The sequence below is a fragment of the Myotis yumanensis genome, unplaced genomic scaffold, assembly GCF_028538775.1.
Source record: "Myotis yumanensis isolate MYYU_CA2020_CCGP unplaced genomic scaffold, mMyoYum1.0.hap1 SCAF_3, whole genome shotgun sequence".
Classification (NCBI taxonomy): Eukaryota; Metazoa; Chordata; class Mammalia; order Chiroptera; family Vespertilionidae; genus Myotis; species Myotis yumanensis.
In genome coordinates, this window is record NW_027223754.1 from 153601504 (window position 1) to 153628489 (window position 26986).

Consider the following 26986-nt stretch of genomic DNA (forward strand, 5'->3'; position numbering starts at 1 on the left):
CCCCGGTAGCCCTGCCTGGCTCAGGGGAGACTCTGAGACATTCACCCGTATTATTGAACCCCACCACTTCCGGAGCCCTGATTTTGAAAATGAGTATAAAGGGATGTTTTGTTTATTCCAGATTGGGGTGAGTCAGAGACTTGATGCCGAGGCATTATCAACCTGCTATGTAGACCTATGGCAGAACACAATCATCATGAGAATGTATCCCTAAATTTTCTTTTTTTAAAATATATTCATATTTTCTGCACAGTTGCTACCCACATACACTGTTTAGACTCTTTAAAACCTCCTGTCCCCCTACCCAACATTCTGAATGAAAAGTTGGGCTCATAAAGTCAGAGCCATCTGTCCACAGGGTTCCTTAAAAATAGCCTGGGTGTAAAGAAGCAAGGTAATATCATGCCCCCTTTAAATAAGGTCAAGTTCATTCTGCTTTGAGAGGTAGGTGGGATTCACTGAGGCTTTTTAGGGCAAACACTTAACTGGCTATCACATATTTTCTGTGCCTCAGTTGCTTCCTCTGTGACACAAGGTAATTGCAGGACCCTCACAAGATGGTGTGAGGATTAATGGGTTAATACTGCAGTATGTGTAATGTGCTTACAACAGTGAATAGATCAGAGACCAAATAAAATCTCTTAGTTTTCAAATCTAACTATACAGGAAGAACTTTTTCATGGCCATCCTGCCATTGGGACCACGTCTGTGGCCTTTTATACAGTGTCTAAGTTCCATTTGCATATGCAGAGAGAGCCCAGATATGCAGGCATATCCTATTTTGCTGGCACCAGTCGTTCTTTCTCCAAATGAATGTCTTTCCTCCAATTTTAGTTAAAAAGAAAAAGCATTAGGCACATAAATATGGAAACCTTATATATTTGATGGAAATGAATAGTTTTTACCCCTTATTCTGTACATTAAACTGTGTAGAGTTGACAGATCTAGGCAATTTTGTGTAACATGTCCATCTGAATACCAGTTTCCATGGGGGCTTCTTTATCATACGGTAGAAATTTTATGATTTGAGTTATTTTAGGGGCGTGCTCCTTCCCTCTGGTTGATCCCACGCAAAATTTAAACATGAACCTTTCTTGACATCCACATAAACCAGACAGAATTTCATCAGCATTCAGTTCTGTCATAGCTTATAGACACAAGCTTGGTTCTTATTATTTTGAGATTTTTAAGGACAAATTAAGACTGAGAAAATTCTTTAGGAAAGAGTCTAACCCATGCATATTTAGATCTCAGCCATTTCACCTTTTCCTTCCTTCCTCCCTCCCTCCCTCCCTCCCTCTTTACCTCCCTCCTTCCCTCCCTCCCTTCCTTCCTTCCTTCATTCCTTCCCCAAACCAAAATACTCCGCTCTACCCTATAAGCCAGGCAGGCAGCCTGGGCTCTGGAGGACCCGCCCGTGTGATGCTAGTGTGACTGTTCATGGTCACCAGCGGTTTGACTGATGTTATTAATTTCATTTCATCTGTGACCTTAGACTTTCTCTCATGATAAATCATCTTGAAATGGATGACTTCCAGTTCTCCTCTCATATAATCTGACGAGGTTTATTCCCCCTTAAGGGCAAGAAAGAGGATAAATTGCTTAATTGCTTTAAAGATTTGTGTTAAACACTGAAAACCCTCATTTTGATAACCTCTTGTCAAATATTGAGAGGCCTGAAGATTTAAAAAAATGAATGCAGATAAAAGTTTTCTAGCTAGGGGCCTTTACAAAATATTCCCTGTTACGGAATCTGCTCTCTCATTTAACACGAGTGTTTTTACTTTCCGTATTCTGCTGATGGGAGTGGAAATCAGGACAACTACTTTGAAAAAGGGTTTGGCAGTGACTGAAAGCTGGGCAGTCCACTCCTAGGTATGTACCTAAGCGAGGTGTGTCCAGGCGTCGCCAGGAGACTAGAACGTGCACATGGCACTGTCTAGAACAGCCCAGACAGGCACAGTCCCAGGGCCCGGGGAGCAGGATGGGTGGGTACATGTGGCAGTCAGGGGTGAATGCTGCGCAGCCCTGAATGAACACGCCGTAGTACACACGGTGACATGGATGAATCTCACAGGCCTCACGTCGAGCGAGGGGGGGCTGCCCCTAGGGTTCCACAGGGAATAGAGCAGTGGTTCTCAACCTTCTGGCCCTTTAAATACAGTTCCTCATGTTGTGACCCAACCATAAAGTTATTTTCGTTGCTACTTCATAACTGTAATGTTGCTACTGTTATGAATCATAATGTAAATATCTGATATGCAGGATGGCCTTAGGCGACTCCTGTGAAAGGGTCGTTCGACTGCCAACGGGGTCACGACCCACAGGTTGAGAACCGCTGAAATAGAGAGTCAGCAACACCAGCTTGGGAGATGGGCTTGCGCTTCCCTTTGGGGGAGCCCCAGTGATCAGACAGGATCCTGACCCCAGGGTGCCGGTAACGCTCTATTTGTTGATCTGGGTGCCAGTGCCATGCGTGTGTTCAATTTGTGAAAATTCATCCACTTGTACACACGTGATAGAGCACCTTACTGTATATATATATTTTTTTCATTGAAAAGTATTTATAAAAAGTACTTTCACTGTATGTAGCTGTGTATTGCCCTCTGCAGAAGGGCCCTCCTTGGTGCCCTGCAGGAGCCCAAGGTGAGTGGCAGACAGGTTACACTCCTGCCACCTCTGCCCCCCACACACGGCCACTTCGTGCCTCCCTGCATCTGCTCCTGCTGCCCACGCCCGGAGCCCTGGCTTGACCCACTCCTAGATCCTTTCAGGTTCCCTCCCCATTCTTCGTCCCTTCGCCCTGGGGATAGCTGCATTTCTCCGCAGCCTCCCCCACGGGTGTGTGAGCTCTGACCAGAGGACCCTCTTCTTTTATTCTTTGAATTCTTAGCCCCTGGTGCCTGGCACGCTCAGGAGCTCATGTGTTAGAGGCACACATTCCTTTGGCTCGATAATCCCCAGACCTGGGATAGTCTCCTCATTGGCCACCACCACTCACTGGCAAGCTGACAACAAGGCATCAGGAATAAAAGTTATCACAAGGAGGAAGCGTTTTATGCTCCCCAGCAGGTAACTTGGAGTGAGCTCAGGACCCATCTTCACAATGTCCCCAGGAAGCCCGGTGCTCCGCCTCCTCCCATAACCTTAACACACACCTCACTGTCTGGGATCCGGGTTCCTGCTTCCGCTCCCTTCCTCTCCCTGCCTTGCCAAGGTGCTCGCAGCTCTTCCCCAGCCTGGGGGGTGGGGCTCAGGACCCTGTGCTGTGGAGGAGACAGACCTGGCTGGCTTCTCTCCAGAAGGTGTCTCCTCTTCCAGCCTGCTCCCCTCCTGTCTGCTTCAGCCCCTCCGCAACCCAGGCTCCCTCAAGGGTGGATGGCGGGTTTTCTCACAGTGTGGTGTTCACCCCACCACCCCCGCCCCAAGCTGGTTGCTGCCCAGGGCTAGAGAGAACAGAGGTCAGAAGAAGATGTCCAGTCCCCCGGCCCCAGTCCTGCTGTCCAGCCACTTCTTGGCATAGCAGGTACTCCAGCATCCTTTCCTGAGAGACGGCTCTTCTTCTTGTCACTGGCAGATGTAATCCTGTCTGGAAGCTTGTTCTCAGCTGCCCAGACCCTGAGTGACAAGGACGTGTCCTGCCCTCTGCTTAGCAACCCTGTGTTCTCCAGAGCCCTTAGGACCCTGGGTGACCACCAGCCTTTGGTTTTGCCAGGGCAATGCTTCCCAAGCTCCCCCCAGGTGCTGTGTGGCACACACATGAACTCCAGGCGTACCTCCCCGCCGCCTCCCCCTTAGGAGCACGCTGTTAGGTTTCCTTGAGGGAAAGCCTCAAAACTTAGGATAAATAAATGGAGGTACAACAAGCGGTCCATTTTTTCACCTGTAGCATGCCAGCACATTTTAAATTAGATGTTAGTATAAACCAATTGTCTAGATTTCTCGTTGGCATGCTTATTAGTAGAAAAGAGAAATAACATTATTTAGCTATTCTTGGGGTCGTGAAATATCATGGGATTTTAAATGGTATAATTGCAGCCCTAGCTGGTTTTGCTCAGTGGATAGAGCGTCAGCTTGCGGACTGAAGGGTCCTGGTTTGATTCTGGTCAAGGCACATGCCCGGGTCGCAGGCTTGATCCCCAGTAGGGGCGTGCAGGAGGCAGCCAATCAGTGATTCTCTCTCACCATTGATGTTTCTCTCCCTCTCCCTCCCTCTCTGAAATGAATAAAAATATATTTTAAAAAATAATTATAAATAAATGGTATAACTGCATCCACCCACCCACCCACACATGTGGTTTTACAGGAAGGAACTGGTCACATTACAAAGTTAGCTAAATCCAAAGGTGGTCATGTGTGTCCAAGTTTGTTTTTATGTGTCTTGGACCTTAGTTTTAATGTTTTCAAAAGATTGAAAGCTGTGCTGTGTTATTTTGTAGAGTTTAAGTAATCACTCAAAGCAATTGTGTAAAGCAGGTTGAGATGTTCTGTATTTATTCTTTCAGCAAATCCTTACTTAGAGAGCCTTTATTGCGTTAGGTGCTGTGCCGGGCACTGGAGTGTAGCTAAGGTTTTAAAAACAATAAACATGTTTAAGTGTAGCTGCTATTACTTGCATCCAGTGCAGATGTTGCTAACATACGTATATATTTATAGCATCATCAGAGAGGAAAAGAAAAACTATATCCAGGAAAAGAAAAAATATATCAAGTGGAGTTGATATATTCCAGCATATCAGCTACATAAGGAATGTTGAGGAGCGTGTCCAGAGTTTTTACTTGCTCTCTTCTTGGATTTTCATCCCGTTAGAGTCCACATTTTCAATAGGCCAGCATCCCTATGAAATGTACTTTGGGAAGAGGCCATAGTCACGTGGACATACTGGTGAGCTGCCCAGGTATGAGCAGTGGAGTAAAACATGCAAAAACTGTCCAGGACTCTTACAAGTTTGGAATCAGTAAATCACTAGGTTTTATGGTAGAAAAGAACCTAACATACTCCTGCTTCCACACTTTACAGACTTTAAACTTTGCGTATGTTGCTTACATTGAGTTAGAAGTGAAATCACTTTCGACATTCAAGATCCCAAAATGCTGACTTGGGCAAGGTTTGCCACAGAGTAGACCAGCACTAATGATTAACCTAACCAGCCACGTCACCGATGCTGGGTAGGCCTTGAGCGACGTTTGTGGGTTCCCAAATCGTGGGGCCACTCTGCTTCTGAGAACAAATGTCCCCGGGCCGGCCTGTTGGGAAGCAGCACCTTCTGTGTCCCCGCCTTGGAGCCAGTCCCCACCCTGGCTGGCCCTTCCCAGTGACCTTGGCTTTCCTTCAGATGATTAGAATAAGAAGGGGCAGCGAAGCTCCTCTCAGCAAATTTCTAAAACCAAGTTAAAAACCCCGGTTCTCAAAAAAAAAATTTTTTTTTAGTGTGTTTTTTTTAAACAAAAGTAATTCATGTTCAATGGTAGAAATATTTGTGAATATGAGTAAGTTAAATAGAAAGCTGTCCTAACATGTTATGATATTTTGATGAGTTTATGTACATATACCAACCCTATATGTATGTTGAAGCCCTCCCCTCACTGTGCTGAATTTGGAGATGGGGCCTTTACAGAAGTAAGGAGGTTAAATGAGGTCACGAGAGTGGGGCCCTGATCAGATAGGGTTAGCATCCTGACAAAGGGAGACCCAGAGAGCTGGATTCTCTCTCCATGAGGGCACAGGGGGTGGGCCCTGTGAGCATGCAGGGAGAAGGCGGCTGTCTGCAAACAAGGAAGAGAGCCCTCACCGGGCAGCCAATCTGCTGGCACCTCGATCTTGGACTTCCCAGCTTCCAGAACTGTGAGAGTTAAGTCTTTATTGTTTAAACCCTCCATTATTTTGATATAACAGCTAAGCTTACGAGGACAGACCATATGTGTAAACTCTCTTAAGTATGGAGATGCATGAATAAGCAGAAGTGCACTTTCCTCTGCAAACCAACGTGTATGTCCCATTATATTTTAGCATCTCTTTTCATTAATCAGCCACCTGTTTTCTCTGCTTGTACTTAGCTCTTGAGTTGTTGTTTTCTTTAACACCGGTAACTCCATCATGCCTGACAAATGCAACAGTCATGAGTATGGAAAGTGCTGGTAAAAAGGAAGCCTGTAGTTAGGATGTGGATGGTGATATTTAAAAAACAGTAAAAATATGTCAGAGGTACCCATGGAATACGCAGATTCTCTGGCAGGCCGTGGCGGTGACAGGAACCGTATCGTGCACCATGTGAGATGTGCTGTGGCAATTAGCAAGACAGGAAGAAAAATAACTGTAACGATAGAGAAATCCAAGGGGGTGGCATCGGTACCAGTGGGGGCTGAATATCACAGTATCCTCAGAGCTAAGATGCCCTCTCCTCCCTTTCTGACACATCTGAAGCTGGGGTGTGTCGCAGTGGATTGCTGCTGTCGGCCAGATGGCAGGCACGACCTGGGCGTCATCTCCCGGGCGTGTGCAGACAGCTAAAGAGCAGTCCCAAACCTGCGGGGACGGGGGCCCAGCAGCTTAGAAGAAAGCCCTGCAGACAAAAGCGAAGCCCTCTTTGAACCGTTGGGGATCCAGCTAGCTGTGCGCAGGCAGGGCTGGGAGGCGCGCATGAGACTTGCTCGGCCACATTCCCGAGGCCGAGTCAGAAGTAAGCTGGCTCTAGATCATTGCAAGGCGGACTTCAGAACTCCGCACCCCCGGCTGGAGGCTTGTGGTTCTTTTGTGGATTATTTAAGAAACGCTGCCTCGCCAACGCTCCCACGGAAGGCAGGCCACCATTGTGTGGAAAAGCATGGACGTGAATGATTCAGAGTTGACAGCTGATGCCCGCTGTTGGATTCTCCATGTGAAAAAGGTTTGGAAGACCTCAGCCAATACACTTCACTTGTATATTCCTTTTCAAATATACATGATAGTGGTAGGTAATAAAGGCTTGTCTGAGTCGAAAGGAGCTCTCTCAAAAAGAATAAAATAAAAGTTTGAAGTAGTAAGAAAGCAGTGTGCACAGCTTAATTGGCAGCCTTCCCCCTCAGAGGTAATAAAACTCGGTGCAGCTAATCAAGGGCATCCAGCGTGAATGCACGGAGCTGCCTTTGGTTATCATGGGAGACGCAGGCGGTTGCTGAGACCCTGAAAGGCTCTGCGTGGGAAGGGGCCGCAGGTGTCAGAGTGTTTAATTTAAGGCCCCTTGGCACCTGCTCATCCTCAGAGGCAGAGGTGAGGCGGCCCCTGCAGATGGCAGAGCTGCCGAGGAGTCCCAGCTACCCACGGGCATCTGCCTGGCAGATCTTCCCGCACGACTGGCCATGCACATGTATGCGGGCGGGCGGCGTGAGGGTACCTGCGTACAGCACAGCAGAGCGCCCACTCCTTCTGCGATTAAGAGACAAAACGCCTGGAACTCTGTACAATTCACTCCTGTTAGTCACCGGGGTTGGTGAGGAAATGTCCTTGGGAATGACCTTGGTATCTAACGTGTTTGCTGATCATATACGATACGTGTGTCCTGTATCTCTATTTACACACACACACGTGCTCATTTATGTATAGTCGTCCCGGCGTCTTTAAGGGATTGGTTCCAGGACCACCACGTATGCTCCGGTCCCTTCTATAGAACGGCATGGAACAATGTGTACAGTCGGCATCTGTGGCTACGGAGGGCCAACTGTAAACATATATATCTTACACAGAGATCTGTGTATATATGATTTAGTTCCCATAAGCTCTCACACTCACAGCACCCTTTTCTGTGTCATTACATCACCTCTGTGGCATCATTGTAAATGACAGCATATAATTCCTTTGTGTGGATTTGCACTAGTTTCTTTAATCACTCATATGAATTTCTTCTAGTTAACTTGTTAAAGCATAATGTCAGGGCCATCTCTGTGGCCTCGCTGTGTGCAGAGCTGCACTGCTGTTAAGCTGGGTCCTCACGGGGACCTCTTTGTGATCTGACTTCGTGTGGTCTGGGCGCACCAAGATCACAGGCCTTTTGTCCTCCCCTTATTGTTTTTTGTAAATGTGTGTATGGGCAGGTTAAAGGGCCAGCAGAAGGGTTAGGATGCGGGTCTGGGGACGACAGGAAGCGCAGGCTTTAGAACCACACAGGCCTGGCTAAGAGCCCAGGCTACGTGTCTTAACCTCTCTGGGCCTTGGTTTCCTCGTGTGTAAATGGAGTCTATGGGATAACCTTTAGGACGGCTGGGGTAGTAATACACAGCGTTTCAAGTATCTGGGAGGGAGGGGGTGCGACAGAACACCACGCCGACACAGTCCCGGCATTTCGAGGTGATCAGGGCACATAAGAGACGCTGCTCTTCGTTGACTTTTTATGCCTCTGTTCCCTAATTTCCGTGGGTGGACAGAACAGAGGAGGAGGAGCAGCATCTGCCCTGTACCCACAGCTGGCTGCACAGGCATGTGGCCTGCAGCTGCACGGGGCCCTGGGCTCGGCTTCCTGCTCTGCTGTCACGCTCTTGAATTCTTGATTTTGCGCAGGGACTCCGTATTTTCATTCTGCACTAGGCCCCTCGAATTATGTAGCCAGTAAGGTGGTTGGGAGGGTGAAATGAGAACTCACAAAGCAGTTAGCATAGGACTCCGGATGTAATTGGGCCCAATAGTTATTAAATAGATATGATTGTTTTCTTTTATGAACAGAGACAACCATGATAAGTGCATTATAGACATCATCTCATCATTAAAATAGTTTGATATAAATACATAACTAATCTCATTGTACAGATTTTAAAAACTAAGGCTGAGAGATTAACCTCCGAAAATCACACAGCTTATAAGTGATAAATAACAGAGCTTAGATTCAAACCCAAGTCCATTTCCCCCAAAGCCCAAGCCATGGACCTGCCCTATTAATGGGTTGCGGGAAACGAGTTAAGTCGGCTCGCGTGAATTGCACGTACTCCGCGGGAGCCGTCTTAAACTCGGTTCATATAGATTTGCGGTGGAGTGCGGGAAACGTGTAAACTCGGGCCGATTGTAACTGCGTGTTACCAAATATTTCATTTCAATCGAACCCATACTTCAAAAGATATAGGCATTTTAACGCGCCATCTTATATTTTGGCGGGAAATTCACCCACAACCCAAGTGTTAAATACTAGTCCCCTCTCTCCGTCGCTCCCAGGGAACCTCTGTGAAACCCAGTGCTAAGTGTCCTGGACCTCCATCAGCAGCCAAGCCAAGGTTTCAGAGCCCCTCAGAGGGGACCTAGAATTCCCGTCAGACCTGGCGGAGCTTCAGCGTAAGGACAGGTCCCCTTCTCACCCTCAGGCCGGCCCTGCCTGTCACGCACCCAATCCTGCTCGGACTCACTGGCTCCAGTTCCGTTATCTGGCCAAATCTGACCAGCCCGGTGACAACTCAGCTTGCCTCCTTTTATTCCTGGTACGCTGGTGATGAACACCCCGGGAATACCCCCCGGAACCCCTGCGAGCATCAGCGGGAGATCCACCCGCGTCAGGTCCTGGGAAAGATGTGGGAGGGGCCCATTTCCAATGGGCTGAGGACCTGGCCATCTGGCCTGCTGCAGGGGTCCCTTGATTTCCTGCAGGCCCAGACCATGATTTGCTCTGCCCACTCTTTTCCCTGCCAGACAGAGAGAGAAGACTCACTTCGCCACGATGCTGCTCCCAGGCATGCAGGGGGGGTGGGGAAGCCCCGGTGGCTCCTGGTGCGTGGCCACCGAGCGGAGTTCACGCTGGAGCGTTTCATGTTTTGGAGAGCTGGACCTGAATTCTGAACCTGACCATGAGACTGTTTGTTGTTTCAAAGCAATTCCCTAAGTAGCTGTTTGCTCAATACTTTTGTAGTGTGAACAGGGATCTGGGGGAGGGGAGGAAGCCATCTGCTCTGGAACCGTCTTCCAATTACATGATCACCTTACTGCAGAGCCGAAGCGAGGGCGTCCAGCTCAGCCTGCTCGCTCTGGCCATTGTGCTGACCTGGATACTCACGGGTTTTTGTTTTGTTTTGTTTTGTTTTTTTAAAATATATTTTATTGATTTTTTACAGAGAGGACGGGAGAGGGTTAGAGTTAGAAACATTGATGAGAGAGAAACACCGATCAGCTGCCTCCTGCACACCCCCCACTGGGGATGTGCCCGCAACCAAGGTACATGCCCTTGACCGGAATCGAACCCGGGACCCTTTAGTCCGCAGGCTGATGCTCTATCCACTGAGCCAAACCGGTTAGGGTAAGAGACTCACGGGTTTTAAAGGCCCGGCCTGGGACCCAGGAGTGTGCAGGAGAGAACAGCAGAGAAAGCCTAGGGCAGGCAGAAGGAGTGAGGGGGGCTCTCTGGCCTCGCCAGCGTGCCAGCGGGAAAGGGAACCCATCCTGGATTTGAATTAAAAAGCAAACCTTGGGAGAAACAGTCTCTTTTCCTGACAACGCTGGCAGTCCATACATGTCTTCACTTACAATTAATTCTTCACATCAAATGAAAAAGTTACATCCCTTAATAAGTTAAGTGGGTGATTTTTATTTGCATTGAGATTCTTAAATCTATTTTCCTTAAAATTTGGGAACGATATTTTTTTGGTGTGTGTATTTGAAATATGTATGGCCCGTCTCGATTTGCAAAACATCCTTGAGTCTCGTTTTTTCTTCCTAATCTGTGTGTGTGTGTTTTCTTTCTTGCTGCTCTTAGGCATTCATGCAGCCTCACTTGCTGGGAAATGAGTTCACACATTTGGAGTTTCCAAGGAGAGTGCAGAGGAAGGAGCTGGGAAAGAAGATGCTCTACAGGGACTTTAACATGACAGGCTGGTAAGAGCCCGCCTCCCTCCGCCACCGCCAGGGCGTGTGAAGGCAGCGTCAGCGCCATAACCGGCCACGCGCACAGTTTGGACCAGGAGGTGCCCCGCGACCCGGGCGTGGTCAGGGAAAGGGCGACGCTGCCTCTGCTCTGCGCCCGGGTCCAGTTCCCACGTCTCAGGGCTGGTTGGCCTGTCTGCTTCTCTGAGGTTCTCCTCGGGGACATTAGACCCCACAGAGGTGACAGAGTTCCTCACTTTTCACAGAGCAAGCATTTGGGGGCTTTTGAAACACATTGAACTTGGTTTTTCAGGTCAGAGGCTCGAAGGATTGGACCAGAGGTTTATTGGGCCAGTCATTATCCTTGGATTGAACCTTAGCTCGGACCTTTCCAAATGGGCAAAGTTGCATAAACCACTACGTCCCTATGAGCCCCGTTTACTATGGGTATCATGAAAACATATATACTCTTTGAAGGGTCATTGTAAGGACCAGAAGTAATGATTTACCCTCATTATTTTATCACATCCAGATTGAAATACGAAATCTTGGCAGGGGGCATCTTACTCTCCAAACACACCTTGCTAAGCACAAGACCGATTCTGTTGTGGATCAGGCCAACAGTGGCTAGGAACCTCATCGATTTCTTCCATCTGAAAAATAAATAGGCTGATCAAGTACTTACAGGTACAAGGGTTGGTGGAAGGATTAAATGAGAGAGCAGTGCCGGGCACGGAGACAAATGGGTGAAGATTTGCCCTTGGGCCCTGTGTTCCTGACCAGTAAGCCTCTTGCCCATCTGGAGGATGACTGGAGAAAGAGACTGGCGACTCTTACCTCACCGTATCTCCAACTCAGGCAAAGAAGTAGATTCCGATATCTCTTCTTCGTTGACCAAAATAGCTGTAACAGATGGTCACAGCCCCAGTTCCCATGGTGATGACTTCTAGGCTGGGAATCTTCTCCTAGGGTACATACTGTCTCAGAGGAGCAGTGGAGCCACAGGGAAGATAAGGGGCTGATCCAAGGGACACTTCCTGTTGTACTTTGCCATCCAAAAGAGGACATCCTCACCAGTATCCACTCTTCTTCTTCTACAACAGGGTCAACAAATTGTGGCGCAAAAGCCAAATTTTACCTGCGGGCCCTTTCTATAAATAATTTTAGTGCAGCCGTGTTTGGCGCTGTATGTTTGATCTTTGGCTACACTGCATCAGCGTAGTTGAGTAGTTGCAACAAACACCATATGACCCACAAAGCCTAAAATACTTACTCCTAAACATGCACGTATTAATCAGAAAGGGTACATTGTATTTGCAGCTCTCAGTTTTGGAGATTTGGTGCCCCAAATTCATTACCCTAACCCAGCGATTTTCAACTGGTGAATTTTGAAAACATGCAATACCTGCCCTGGCTGGTGGCTCGGTTGCACTGTCGTCCCATACACCATGCACTGTGGGTCCGATTCCCCGGCAGAGCACATACCTAGGTTGCAGATTTGATCCCCGGTCAGGGTGCATATGGGAGGCAACCGACTGATGTTTCTCTCTCACATCTCTCTCTCTCATATTTTCTCTCTCTTTCTTTCTCCCCCCCGCCACCCCCTCCCTCTCTCAAACATATCCTTGGGTGAGGATTAAGGGGGAAAAACATGCAGTACCTGACTATTTGGTCAGGAGCACTGACCTCTTTTCCCTCAGATTGTCAAATAAAAAAATGACAGCAGCCAACACAATAGCCGTCTGGTGTGAATAAATCAAAATTATACCTATTTTCTGTCAGACTTGCAAAAAATACATATTTTAGTGTGCTGCAAAATTTAGTAATTAGTTTCTGTGTGCCATGAGATAAAAAAAAAGATTGAGGATCACTGCCCTAAACCAACTGGGTGTTCTTTGTAAATTCATTTCTATCCTGTCAGCAAAATCAGCACTCTTATAGAAAAGTTGAATGTGAGGGCTACTCTGGTTCAGAATAGCATGGCAGGGTTTGGTCTGGAATTTGCAGAATTTGGAACAATGAAAGGAAAGGCATCCCAAGTCAAGAACCATGTGATTGTAAATGCGTAAATGAAAGAGTCAGTCTAAGAGACAGCAAGCAAAATGGCCAACTGATCTGGCATTGAGGGAACATGGTCGAGGGTAAGGGAGCCAGGCAGAGAGGTAGGGGTTTACTGGGGGAGGCAGTAGGTTACTCTTGTGTATTTCTGAGAAGAAGGAAGAAGATGAAAGCAACGCTTTAGGAAAGTGGTTGTAAGAGGAATTTGAAGGGGACTAGGAGAGAAAGCAGATAGAGATACCCAGGGGAACAAATCATAGAACTAGAGGTGTGAGGTCCCGAGGGCCAAATAGAGGGATGGAAGCAGAAAATAGTCAAGGAATGGAAATTAACAAGAAGCTAGATCATATAGGCCAGATATAAGCAATGCATGTAAGAGGTAAATCATGAATTATTTCAATTATCTGTTTAAATATGTCTCTTCACATAGTCGATAAGCCCCCTGACGGGAGCACCATGTCCTGTGCCTGACACATAGAGACAGGAAGCTAGTACTTACTGGGTGAAAGGAAGAAAGGGGTGTAATGGACAGAGTGGAGGGGGACAGTGGGGACAGGTGGACATTGTGGATGGCCAGTGGGTGGAAGGGTAGGAATGAGGAGCTTTCATGTGAAACACGTTGAACTTGAGGCAAGGCTGTCTGTATGTTCTTTCCAGGCCAACAAGGCAAATGACATCTAAGCAGCCAAAACCAGCTTGGTGAACAAATGGCTAAAGGTTACCTCCATTTCATAGTTTTTTGAATGTAGATTATATCCAAGTTTATATGCCCTCTGTCTTTTACACACACACACACACACACACACACAAACACACAGATATGCACACACGCGCATGCGCGCGCACACACACAGACTTTATCACTGAGGAGCCACGACTGAGAATGGCTTCCTCAGACCGGATCTGTGGATTCATTTCAGTGTCGTTCCCTCCCTACATGGCTGTGCCTCCCAGCTTTGCCTGTGAGCAGAGATGTACGTACATCTTTGCACTACTTCCTACCTGTGTTTACTTTCGATTTGAAAATGATGTTTAAGGCAGAGGAGAGCGCTTCACATCTCTGTTGGAAGAAGTTGGGAAGTTTAAAACCAATTTAGACCACTGCGTATGTAAACTCCCTCTCCCAAATTTAATGAATCCCTTTGAAAACCTTTTAGCCTCTAAAGGAAAACCTCAGGTCTAGCCATTACTTATTGGGACTTTAAAAAATGGGACCACAATTTGCTGGCTTTCTGAGCCGGCAGTTCCATGGGAAAGGAGATGAGGACTGGTAGCTTTTCCTCCCCATCAAAGCTTTAAATTAGAGTCGGCCCCTGAACCACACGGGTCTGAACTGCGCAGATCCACTTCCAGGCAGGTTTTTCCAAGGAATATTCAGTGGGCCCTCTACCTCCCTGGGTTTCTCAGCCACGAATGCAACTGACAGCAGATTGGAAACCGTTGTGCAGCTGGGAGCCCGCAGGTGCAGAGGGCCGACTGTGCATTGTGCGCTGCTGTGCTGCACTGCCAGATGCTGAGGGGCTCCTCCTCCTTGTTCCCATTTTGCAGTTGAGCAAATGGAGGCCCAGAGGGCCATTTTCTCGGCTTCCACCAATGCACAAGTGTCACAACAGGGACTAGAACCCAGGTTTCTGACACTAGTTCACGGCTCTTTCTGATCCAGTGCACCGGTTAGCTTTTCTCCAGGGTGAGACTAGACGTCATCATCCCCTTTTGAGCTGTGGCATAAATTTGAGCAGGGGACCTCTACCCACCAGGCTTCAAGAGGGTGAGACGAAGCATCTGAGGAGCAGTAAGTTGCCTGGGCAGTAAATTTTCTGGTCTCACTCTGACCCAGTAGACCATTGGCCAGATTGAAACACGATGTTTCACATTCGTCACTGAGAGCCTGTGTGCGATTTTGGGTGCGATGGTGGAAAAGATCCCCGAAGACCCAGCTCTGCGATGCTTAGGAAAACTCCTGCTATCATTAGAGGAGCACCGTGCCAGCGTCCACAGTGTGTCTGCAGTGGGAGGGAGTGTGGGAGAGGATGTCAGCTCGGGGAAGCCTTGTCTCATCATTAAGGATGAGTCTGTTGCCTCCTGGCGGGCACCCCTTCTCTCCCACCCTTGCTCTTTCTCAGAGACTGTGGACCCGCTCGGCAGGCCCAGATTGTACAGAGGACAAAAGTTTATTGTCACCAGGACCTTCATAATGAAATCAGTCTCTTCCCTGGCTCCCCCACCTCCCTTTCCGCCGCTCCTCAGATAGTTTGACCAGTGGTTTGATTTATAAAGGCATTTTCTTCACAGAACCCCCAGCGCCGAGTTCCTCCCTGATGCGGCCCAGCTCTCACCTCTGTGCCTGGTGTCATTGGTCCTGGGGCCAGAATCCGGCCTTGAACTCAACGCCAGCCAGCGCCCCACCTCCCCGGCCCTTTGTGCCTGAGCTGCGACGGCGCGATGCACACTGGCTGGCACTGAGGTCTGTGTCCCCACCCGCAGCCCTCGGAGCCCGCTCAGGCCATAATTTGCTGGCAAGCATCTGTGTGAGGGAGTTGAAACAACAGTTTCTCAGAGCTGGCCTTGTGGCTGCAGGTCCCCGCTTATGGGCCTGCCGGGGATTTTGCTCTTGTGCAAAATCAGTGTTCTTGGTGCTCTTTGTCCAGCCACATGGGGTGAGGAGCAAGTGGGGGCGGGGGGAGGGCTGTAGCTTCTTCACCCCTGGCTTCGGGCCAGCAGCTCCGGCAGCTGTTCCTGGGCTGATGGGATTTATAGAGCGAGCGAGGGCCAAAGAGGAAGAGAAGTCCATCGTGTGAACGCGAGATTGCTTCCAGATGGTTCTGGTTATGAGTAACGTACACCAGAATTCTTTCTTTAAGCAAAGCCTTTCCAACATCTATGATGGTCTTATTTCAGGGGACAGGCGGGACCGTAACTCGAGATGGCCTGGCTTCTAACCAGCTCACAGCTTTGGGAGGCAGGCTCCCTGGTGCTGGTCCTCGCTCTGCCAAGATTCTGGGGCCTTGGGCAAGTCCCTGCCTCGGTCTCTCATTTCTTTGTCAAATGCTTCCTTTGCCCCTTGCTGCTGCCCTCTGCGGCGGGTGGGGGGTGGGCTGGGCTCTGCCTTTCGGGGCTTCCGGGGAAAGACAGCTTCCCGTAGGCAGATTCCACAGAGGGTGACCTTTCATTTTTATCCCTTGCAGCCCTTGCTCTTTATGATTCTAACTTGATGACACAGCAGGGTAATTTTCCCTCCTGCGTTTCCCTGAAAACTATGAGCAAATCAGGATTTTCCACTGGGAGCAGACGGGGTCAACTACATTTTTTTCCTTTCAGCACAGGGAACCTGTTCTGCTCTGTGTGCGCTCTAGCACGGTAGCCACTCGCCACATGTGGCCTTCTGAGTTACAGTTGGATAACAAATTCCTTTCCCAGTTGCGCTGGCCCCGTCTCCGCTGCTCAGCAGGCACATGTGGCCCCTGACGTGGACAGTGCGGTACAGGACACGTTCTTCACCCCAAGTTCAACCGAGATAACACAAGGGTGTGGGTCTAGGTGGGCTGGAGGACGGTGCACGGAGCCGGCTGTAACTAAACATCCCAACAGCAAAGAGGTTGTTTTTTAAACAAAAAATGAAAGGACAGCTGCCCCGGCTGGGTGGATCAGCTGGTTGGAGCATTGTCCCTTACACCAAAAGGTTTCCGTTCTATCCCCAGTAAGGTCAGGGCGCATACAAAAGGCAACTGATCAATGTTTCTCTCTCTCTCTCTCTCTCTCTCTCTCTCTCTCTCTCTCTCTCTCTCTCAACATGTCCTCTGGTGAGGATTTTCTTTAAAAGGACAGCTGAGCACCACCAGGGAGAATGTGGTGTGGCCACATTCTCTGGCTTCTGCACCCCCACCCCCACCACCTTTTAAGAGAGAGGTTGGGATTGGGGCCGACGTCATAGAAAAGCTTGTATTTGAACCGAAGGTCTGAAATACGAGAGGAGTTCTGCTGGACTCGGCGTCACCTGGGGGATGGAGTGACCACTTCTCAGATGTTCAGGGGCATCGGTCCTGTATTTAGAGATGATTCCTCTCCAGCGGTCACTCCTGGGTCAACAGGAAGACCCATTTCATGGGCCCTGGTCAGCAGCGCCCCTCTCCCCCAGCCCTCGGCACTTCCCTTCCTCCTGCTCCCCCTGTTACTTCTTGGGGAGCATCTCAGACCCTGAGGATTGGGTTAGAAAGCAGCTTCCTTCCATTCTCTGTGGGGTGACCTTTCTTCTTGACTGAGCCTGGAGCCCAGCTCCGGGGAGAGAGCCACAGCCCGGGGCGTCGGGCTGCTCACCAACAATCCACACATTTTTCTGAAGAGCAGCTCTCTGGAGGCAGCGCCCGAGCGTGGTCTGGAGCTGCTGGGTCGAGCTTTATAAATATTGCAGATCCAGCTTCTATCTTGCTCTTTATTGCTCTCTTCAGCGCCCGCTGACCGCGCCGCCAGGCAGGCTGCAGGACGTGGGTGCTTTATGAAGCCAGCGCCAGGGCCGCACCGCATTTAACATAAATTGATTTATTGAATCAAGCACAGAAGCCCTGTTACAGAAACCCCAGGCTGTGCCCTCCAGAGGGCCACCGAATAAAGCAGCCCCAACTGACGCTCCTCATTAGCTTCTCCCCGGGTCCCCAGGCAGTTTTTAAAGGGATAGTGTCCCTCTTTTGGACCTGAATTTATATGTTGGCCATGCCTGTGGGTCTAATTAGCTCAGCATTATTAGTCTGACTGGGAAAGCCTGCGTTTTCTAACAGCTTGACTCTTGAGTTTTAAAGAGTAATTGGAAAATTCATACCCTGTCCTTTTCCCTCTTTTTGTCTTTAATCACTTCTAGCCCGATCTTTGGGAACGCACCTGCAGGTGCCTCTGCCTCGCAGTGCTGGGCGCGGGAGGGCTGCCCCGCCCCGCCCCGTGCGAATCCGGGCCTGCTGTGGAGCCACAGGCCTTGCGGGAGGCTTTTCAGATTCACCAGAGAAATAACACATTTTAATTTTATAATGACTTCACCAGAAAGCAGGCCTTTCTGCAGTTAACCTGGTATTAATTTCCTCCCGGCCACTTGTATTTTCATAATTTAATGATTATGAGCTACCTTGGCAGCAATCTGGGAATCTGACTTTGTAGAGGAAGGAGGGGCGTGGAGGTCATTTTAGAGAATTCTTACCCCGAAACCACAACAGATTGTCCAGGAGGGGGATTGGCTGGGTCAGAGATCAGGCGCCCAAAATGTCCCCCCACCCCCACCCCCCTTCCAAGTTCCTGGAGCTGAAGTCAGAGTCGCTGGGCCTCCTGTGGGAGGGGCCTCTCGGGGCCCAGGGCCCAGATGATGAATGTTTATTTGCGATGTGCATGTTCTGCATCTTTTCAAGATTTGCAGCTCTAGCTGCAGGAGCAGCAGGGAAGAAAGCCTGCCTGCTGTGTGCAGCACATCTCCTGACAGTGATGAATGACTCCTTGCTCCCAGCCTCCTCCCCGCCGCTCTGCCCAGGAGGCCGTGGAAGCTCTGAGGTCTTTACAAATGGCTGGAAACCGAGACAGACAGGCATTGTCCGGCCCCATAGCGGAGAGAGAAAGGAGGTGCCCAGCCAGCTTGCTCCCTATTGATGGTCCAGCACCTCTGTGCGTTACTAGGAACTGTACGTTTATCACTCCTGACGTGGCCAAACCGCCTCCAAGCCTTCCTTTTGCCCTGAGGCCCTTGAATAGCCACGGCGTTTATCCGTGCCCACCCAAACCCCTAAGCAGAGCCTACAGACCGCTCTTCCCCAGCAACTGCAGTTTGGGGTGGCACAGTCCATGTGTGGTGCTGACTGTGCTCCAAGTGTTCCAGAGAAGTTTTAGGATGGCATGTGCCTGGGAAAATCCCAGTTAAAATAGCCAGTATCCTTGTGGCCAAGGAACCCAGGGAGCATGTATTTTATATTCAGCAAACCTCTTTGCATTCCTGCTGCGTACTAAATATGGAGGAGTGGGTAAGGACAGTCCCATGGAGCCAGGCCGCCAGCTGGGTCAGTCCCCAAGTAGGTCTTGGACAAATTATGTCGCCTCTCCCTGCCTCAGTTTCCTCACTTATTAATGGGGCTAATGATAATGCCTAATAAGAGGTTGTCATGAGTCAGTATGGCCAAGGGCATTGAACAAAGCCTGGCATGAAACAAATGCTCTATGTGTCTAGTAATAGAATTATTAGATAACTAGAGGCCCGGTGCATGAAATTCATGCACTCTGGGAGGGGGATGTGTCCCTCAGCCCAGCCTGCATCCTCTCCAATCTGGGACCCTCCGGGATTGGGCCTAAACCGGCAGCCGGACATCCCTCTCACAATCCAGGACTGCTGGCCCCTAACCACTCGCCTGCCTGCCTGCCTGATCACCCCCTAACTGCTCCCCTAATGGCCTGATTGACACCTAACTGCTCCCCTGCCAGCCTTATGGTCCCCAACTGCCCTCCCCTGCTGGCCCGATTGCCCCCAACTGCCCTCCCCTGCAGGCCTGGTCGCCCCCTACTGCCCTCCATCTTGTGACAACATGGGGGCAGCCATCTTGTGATGACATAGGGGTGGCCATCTTTGTGATGTGAGGGCATGAGGGTCAATTTGCATATTGCCTCTTTATTATATAGGATAGGATTACAGAGAGTGGAAGGGTCAGCAAGATCTGAGCTTGCCTCAGGAGATTCAAACCTAATGTGTGTTGAGATGCTTGTTTTTCAAGAACCAAAAAGAAACAGGGGGCCTGAGGGAAGGTCAGGGTGTGCTGACCACCTGTGCAGGTCACCCCCTGGTGTGCCCAGAGGGACTCTCATCCATGAGAAGAGACACCATCAATGTGATAGGAAGCCGACCTGAGCCAGCCCCTCCTTCCCTGGCTGCCGCTGGGTAGGGTGTTTTTGCTTTTGTTTATTTGAGAAGCTTTTGGGGTCCATACACTGACTTTTTACTTCCTTTCTGAGTCCTCACTGCTGGCCCTTTGACAGTGTCGCTGTAGCCCTCCTGAGCCAAGGGTCTGGGATGCCAAGCCCCCCCAGTGGCAAGGAAAGGCCTCACGTCAGAGAGGCCTTAACAGACAGCACTGTGCTGGTGTCGCGGAGGCGACCAGCTGGTCCAGCTGACTTCCTGGAAGTCTAGGGACCAATACAGTTTCTACCTGTAAATCTAGTCTTAAAAATCTCAGGAGTGGGGGACATCAATATGTTGGAATTTGTGACTAAATAACTAGAATAAGACAGGATATAGGGTTTATAAAAAGAGGGATAGAGAGATGGCCACATGGGTGTGCTAGAGTGGACGGTTGTTTTTAAGAGAGAGGTTGGGATTGGGGCCGACGTCATAGAGAAGCTTGTATTTGAACCGAAGGCCTGAAATACGAGAGGAGTTCAAGGGGTTTGAGGGCAAGGGGGGTGAGGGAGGACATTCCCAGCAGAGGGCACAGCACCAGGAGAAGCCAAGAGGCAGGAAAATGAATGCGTGTGTGGGGAGTGTGGAAGCTAGAGGTAATATTGGAAATAGCAGTCAGCATGGAGGACTGGGCCCCAGCTGGGCTGCAACAGGTCCTAGCACCCTCCCCCCACCCCCACTCTGCCAGGCTTCAACTCGTTATTTACTACTTCGTGATGGGGATCCCAGGGGAGGTGCAGAGCCGTGGGTGGGGGTGTTGGGTCAGGGGAGGCTTGGGACAGTCATTATTTGCTAATCAGCATGGAAGTGTCTCAGTGTTTTAACTCCCCTTATGCACTTACACTGGATGCACCCGCTGGGTGACAGTCCTGGCGCTGGCCTAACAGTATGTGCAGAGGGAAGGAGGAGGGCACGACGGGAACTGTCGGACTAGGTCAGTCTGTTGGAGGAGGCTGCCGGGGACCTCGGAGTGGCGTGCTAAGCAGGGCGGTGCTGAACAGTTCGGTGTTCCCGCCCAGAAGGCCTCTAACCTCTGTGAAGGTGGGAAGTGGCACACACCCACGCCCCGGGGTAGGACTGTGAAGCTGACAGTGTATTGGAAGGACAGATGGTTCAATTCTCAGCCTGTGTATAAGATCCTGTTTTTAAGGAAATTCCAGAGAAGTGAGCGCTTCAACACTCCCACGGATGTCCAGGTACACTGCAGCTCTGCCAGGGAACCGGGCTCCTGTGTCCAACCTACGCTCCTCCGGCTACAAATGGCATTCTTCCCAGAGCTTGGGGACGTTTTCCCCTTTCCCGGCCACCCCTTCCCTGTCCTCTGGGTTTCGGAGGAGGACAGCCCAGCGTTGCTGATTTCAAGTTGAACAACCCACAGAGGTGCTGACCCCCATAGCCTGTGGGAGCATCTTCCTCAGAATCAGCTGGGGTGCTGGTTTAAGACCCCTGCTTCGCCCAGGAATCAGCATACGAGAGTTGGAGAAGCGCCGTTGCAAACCCCGAAGGACCTCGTCCTACCTACCATCATGTTCCTCCTGCCTGCGGACAGGGACAGCAGAGACTTCTTCCGAGCACGGCCACGCCTGCGCCTTGCTGAAGACCTGAATGCAGATCTTCCCAAAAGAACTGGAAGTGTCCGTGACACATTCACTTTCGTTCTTCATCTAGTTGCTCTGGCCAAGGCAATGAATGAAACTCTGCCGAAGTCTGGGCTCTGGTTCCACAGGGATTAAATCCGCTCTCCAGCCTCCCAGGGTAACCCAGCGCCTCTGTGCTGTGCTCAGTAGTTTGAAGGACAGAATGCAGGGCTTTATCGCTGTGGGGTTATCCGTCTTTACCATGGGTCAGGCGCTGTGTTGGACATCGGAGATGTAAGGCAATGAGAACTCCCTGCCCTCGTGGTGCTTACAGTCAGGTGTAGGGCAGAGCCAGACATGGATGGTTACAATCTTACACCAAAACTCGTGGAGAAGTGCTTACCCACAGTGAGGCTTTCTCGTGATCCCTGTGTGTTCTTACACACTGACCTTGGGCAGCCTGAGGCATTCTTAGGGTGGTTGTGAGCAACAGCTTGCAGAACTGATTGGTCGGAGAGCATTGGACGGCCCGACCCTTTCACAGGTTTGTGACCTTTGCCGCCTGCTTATCTTCCTACTGTTGCTTGGGAGCCTCTTGGACCGCCTGCGTGGGCCTGAGTCCGGAGGGGGCCGTGGACTGGACTGGCAGTGAGGACAAGGCATGAAAACTTAGGTGCCAACAGTGGGCCAGAGCCCAGCAGAGCCTCTCATTTCTCCTCTTGATGCTTATGCCCGCCGCCTGGGTGGTCGTGGCCCCAGGCACAGGACAGACACACAGGGCAGGTCCGGAGACCACGCTCCCAGGCACCCAGCTGGCTGGTTTCTCGTTCCTGTTCGTCCTGGGCAGTGAGACCCTCTCCCATTTTGCTTAGCCCTTCCGGGTGGCCTTGGGTCACCCTGTGAACCACTGGGCATTTACGTGCGAAGATTTAGTCTGAATTTATTACCAACCGAACAACTTGAAAGCCAAACCTCAGGCTAAACCCAATCCTACAGGGCCCTTGTGCACCTACCATATTGTTAAGAGAAGGAAAAGCCAAGAGGGTGGTTTATTTGAACTTCTGTGGGACTTCTCAGTGTGAAAACCTGGGGTGGGGGCGAAGGAGACTTTCATTTCTTTTTTGTGATTCACTCCTAGGATGAGGATCAGTGATTTAGCATTGCTGTTGCATAGCATGCCCGTTTACTGGGTTTACACAGGTTCGTAGCTCTTCAAGGATGGGCCAGGGACCGTGGCTAGGAGCACAGGCTTTTATCGGGGCCGACCTGGAGGTGAGCTTGACCTCTAGTTTTCCTAGTTGTGTGACCTCCATTTTCTTATTCGTGTCGTGGGTTAATGTTAATGACTGTCCTACAAGGGTGTTATAAGTAAATACGTTTTAAAAGCATAAGTGCTTGGAGCAGTGCCTAGAGCAAAGCAAATACACGATCAATGTTGGGTATATTGGAATTCTGTCATGTTAGGGGTGAGGGACCCGCAGGCAGTGGGACATCTGCCGCCTTTGTATCCTCCATCTAGACCAGCATGGCCTGGGTGTAGAGCCAAGAACTCCCCGTGGTGAAGACGGGCGCCATCGCCCAGGCCTGTGCTGCTCACCCTGGGGCGTGAGTCATGTGGGGGTAGGCAGAAGATTCCAGAAGAGAATGGGAATCCTCAAGTGAAACATCTGTTTTGCAGTTGGGGGTGGGGGGGTATTTTTTGTGTGTTGAAATAAATGTTAGTTGTGCGTGTGCTTATGCAAAATGTTCGTGCCTTTTTGAGCTAGAACGAGAGTTGAAAAGCATGGGTGCTTACCTTGAGATACTGGAGCCCCGCGCCTGTGGTTTTTCCAGTTCAAGGGCACGTGAATGGAAATTTTGAACCCAGCTAGGACAGGTTAGAGTCCTGTGGGCATGAGAGAGGCTCCTCCCAGGGGGCCCTGCAGGGCTTGGTGCCCCAGGATACAAACATCTATCCTTGTTACCAGAGCGAGAGCTTCGTGAGGTGGGACTGCAAGTAAAACCCTCTTTGTAGAGAACCGTCTACTTGCTCTTTTCTGCCCACCGTTCGTGGATACGGGACAGTGTTGGTTATGTTCTGATTTGTACATATTGACGTGGTCTCAGACAGCATAAAGGCCAATGTGGGTGAAGTTCATGTTTGCTTCAGAAGGAGTGGTCCCTGAGAAAGCAGAAATACTTCCCAATTTGTATGCTCATACAGTAAGGATCTTTGATTCACACCTGTGGGAGAGCTAAATGTTACCGATTAAAATAAGCTGTCCTAGCCACGTGCAAATACACCCAAGTGGATACTGAATCAGAAATAACTTCCAAATCTGAAATTTCCCTGAAAGTCATCCCGAATATTTTTTTAATTTTTTAAAATATATTTTTATTGATTTTTTTTACAGAGAGGAAGGGAGAGGTATAGAGAGTTAAAAACATCAATGAGAGAGAAACATCGATCAGCTGCCTCCTGCACACCCGCTACTGGGGATGTGCCCACAACCAAGGTACATGCCCTTGACCGGAATCGAACCTGGAACCCTTCAGTCCGCAGGCCGATGCTCTATCCACTGAGCCAAACCAGTTAGGCATCCCGAATATAATATCTTGAAACATTATTGGTTCTGTTTTATATGCATGATTGATTATATTTTCAGAAGACTGATTCAAAGCATTCTTCTATGTGAGTCTTTTTCCACTGCTAACCTTGGACCCATGAGTCAAGAGATGACCTTTATTCATGTTATATATTCCCAGCACCCGTGCTAGTGCCTGGCACATAGTAGGTGCTCAGTAAATATTCACAAATGAATCCATTGGTCTCATCTGGTCCAAGCCTGAGCTCCTGATTTGGAGCTGCATAGTAGGAGCAGGTTCTATTCCTCTCCCCAAGTTGTCATCTGTGGGTAGGGACCCATTAGTGGGTTGTGAATTCAATTTAGTGTATGGAGACAAGCATTTTAAACAAATTAAGTAGCATAGGGAGAAAAAAAGGATCACATGGTAAGTGTAAATATTGTTTTGAGATGTGTTTGTGAGTACACTGGATTCCTAAGAATGATACATTTATTATCAAGGTCAAAAACTGTAAACTCTGCTCTAACCCAGTCAGTTGTCCCAGAGAACACAGACCAGTGACTGGAGAGTGAGCTATATTGCCTCTTGCTATCATCCAGAGGCTCTGGTAGGAGGAGGCGTCTTTAGGCCAAAAGAGAGGAATGGTCACGGCTCCCCGAACTCCAGGCAGCACCTGGTTCAGGCATGCTGACAGGAGGAACGGGACGGGCAGGCATGTTCCTTAGGGCTTGTGGGTTGGACCTACTAATCGGGGGATTTCCTCAAGGGCAACTGCAAGGTCAGGGAACAGAACTGGGGTCCCATTTTGGAAAAAGTTTTCCTGGAGAGACAGCTGGAAGGTTCCCCTTTCATCTGTTTTTCTCATCACAGCCAGCCAGGCAGACACAAGAGGACTACGTTACACCTGCCAGCTCTCTCCAGTCGTATCACCAAATATTAATCCCGCCGTTACAGGCCATGCATACGTTTGTTCCTGAATCCAGACTGTTGCACTATATTAGCGCAAGCACATCAGCTTGTCTGATAGCTTAGGGCCCACAGGCTTCAATTAATTTAAATGACCCTCCACGGACCAAAGGGAGAAAACAAAATAGCATTTGTTGGTGGAGGCTTGGCCTCACAGGGAAACATATCCAGGAATTGAAGATCAGTAGATTCAACACAATTTCTATCAAGATACCAATGGCATAGTTCATAGAGTAAAATATCTCAAAAACTTATGAAAACCACAAAAAACTCCCGAGGAGCAACAGCAATCCTGAGACAGTAGAACAGAATTTTAGGAATCACACTACCTGATATCAAACTATACCACAAGGCTACAGTAATCAAAACAGCATGATTCTGGCTTAAACACAGACATATAGATCAATGGAACAGAACAGACAAACCAGAAATAAACCCCTGCCTTTATGGTCAATTAATATTCGACAATGAGGCAAGAACATACACTGGGGTAAAAGATAGTCTTTTCAATAAATGGTGTTTGAAAAATTGGACAGATATGGGCAAAGGAATGAAATTAGACCACCTTCTTACAATGTACACAAGAATAACCTCAAAATGGATTAAAGACTCTAATGTAAAACTCAAAACCTAAAAATCCTAGAAAAAAACATAGGCCGTAAAATCCGTGTCATTTCTTGTAGCATTATTTTTTTTCTGATATGTCTCCATGGGCAAGGGAAACAAAAGAAAAAATAAACAGGACTGCCTCAAACTAAAAAGCTTCTGCACAGCAAAGGATATCATCACCAAAATGATAAGGAAACCCACTGACTGGAAGGACATATTCACCAATGATACATCTGATGAGGGATTAATATCTAAAAATAATAAATAACCTGTTATACTAAACACCAAAAAATAAACAGTCCAATTTTTAAAAACGGGCAAAGGACCTGAGTAGACACTTCTCCAAAGAGGACATACAAATGACCAATAGACATATGAAAAGATGCCCAATGTCACTAATCATGAGAGAAATGCAAATTAAAACCACAATGAGGTATCACCTCAGACCTGTCAGGATGGCTATCAACAAATCAACAAACAAGAGGTGTTGGTGAGGAACCTGAGAAAAGGGAATCCTCATTGCACTGTCATTGATTGGGAATGAAGACTGGTGCAGCTACCGTGAACAGCAGTATGGAGTTTCCTCAAAAAATTAATAATGGATGCCCTAGAGCAGTGATGGCGAACCTTTTGAGCTCGGTGTGTCAGCATTTTGAAAAACCCTAACTTAACCTTGGTGCCATGTCACATATAGAAATTTTTTGATATTTGCAACCATAGTAAAACAAAGATGTATATTTTTGATATTTATTTTATATATTTAAATGCCATTTAACAAAGAAAAATCAACCAAAAAAATGAGTTCGCGTGTCATAGGTTCACCATCACTGCCCTAGAGTTTGGCTCCATAGATAGAGTGTCAGCCTGCGGACTGAAAGGTCCCAGGTTCGATGATTCTGGTCAAGGTCACATGCCAGGGTTGCGGGCTCGATCCCCAGTAGGGGGCGTGCAGGAGGCAGCCAATCAATGATTCTCTCTCATCATTGATGTTTCTATCTCTCACTTCCTCTCTAAAATCAATAAAAATATATTTAAAAAAAATAATAATGGAACTGCTTTATGACCCAGCAATTCTACTTCTGGGAATATATATGAAGAAACCTGAAACACTGATACAAAAGAATATGTGTACCCCTATGTTCATTGCAGCCCTCATAGCCAGAATTTGAACATAGCCCAAGTGCCCATCCATAGATGAGTGGATACATTTACACAATGGAATACTACTTGGCTGTCAAAAAAAGGGGGAGGGGTCTTAACCTTTGTGACAGCATGGCTGGCCCTGGAGATTATTATGCTGAGTGGAATAAATCAGAGAAAGACAAATGCTATGTGATTGTACTCATGAGGAATCCAATGAACAAAATAAACGGACAAAATAGAAACAGACTCACAGATACAGAAAACAGACTGGCAGCTGTTAGAGGGGAGGAGGGTTGCGGGGTTGGGTGGCAAAAGGCTTAATCGAAGAAAGAGAGAGAGAGAGAGA

General features: G+C 48.8%; 1 protein-coding gene across 1 annotated transcript in view; it reads left to right on the top strand.

Moving 5' to 3' along the window:
• Window positions 1–26986, top strand: part of PPM1H (protein phosphatase, Mg2+/Mn2+ dependent 1H) — a 237704-nt gene that overhangs the window by 157201 nt on the left and 53517 nt on the right. Inside the window, exon 6 of the mRNA XM_070409814.1 lies at window positions 10703–10821. Coding sequence (XP_070265915.1) covers window positions 10703–10821 — 119 coding nt within the window. The remainder of the gene's footprint in view (window positions 1–10702; window positions 10822–26986) is intronic.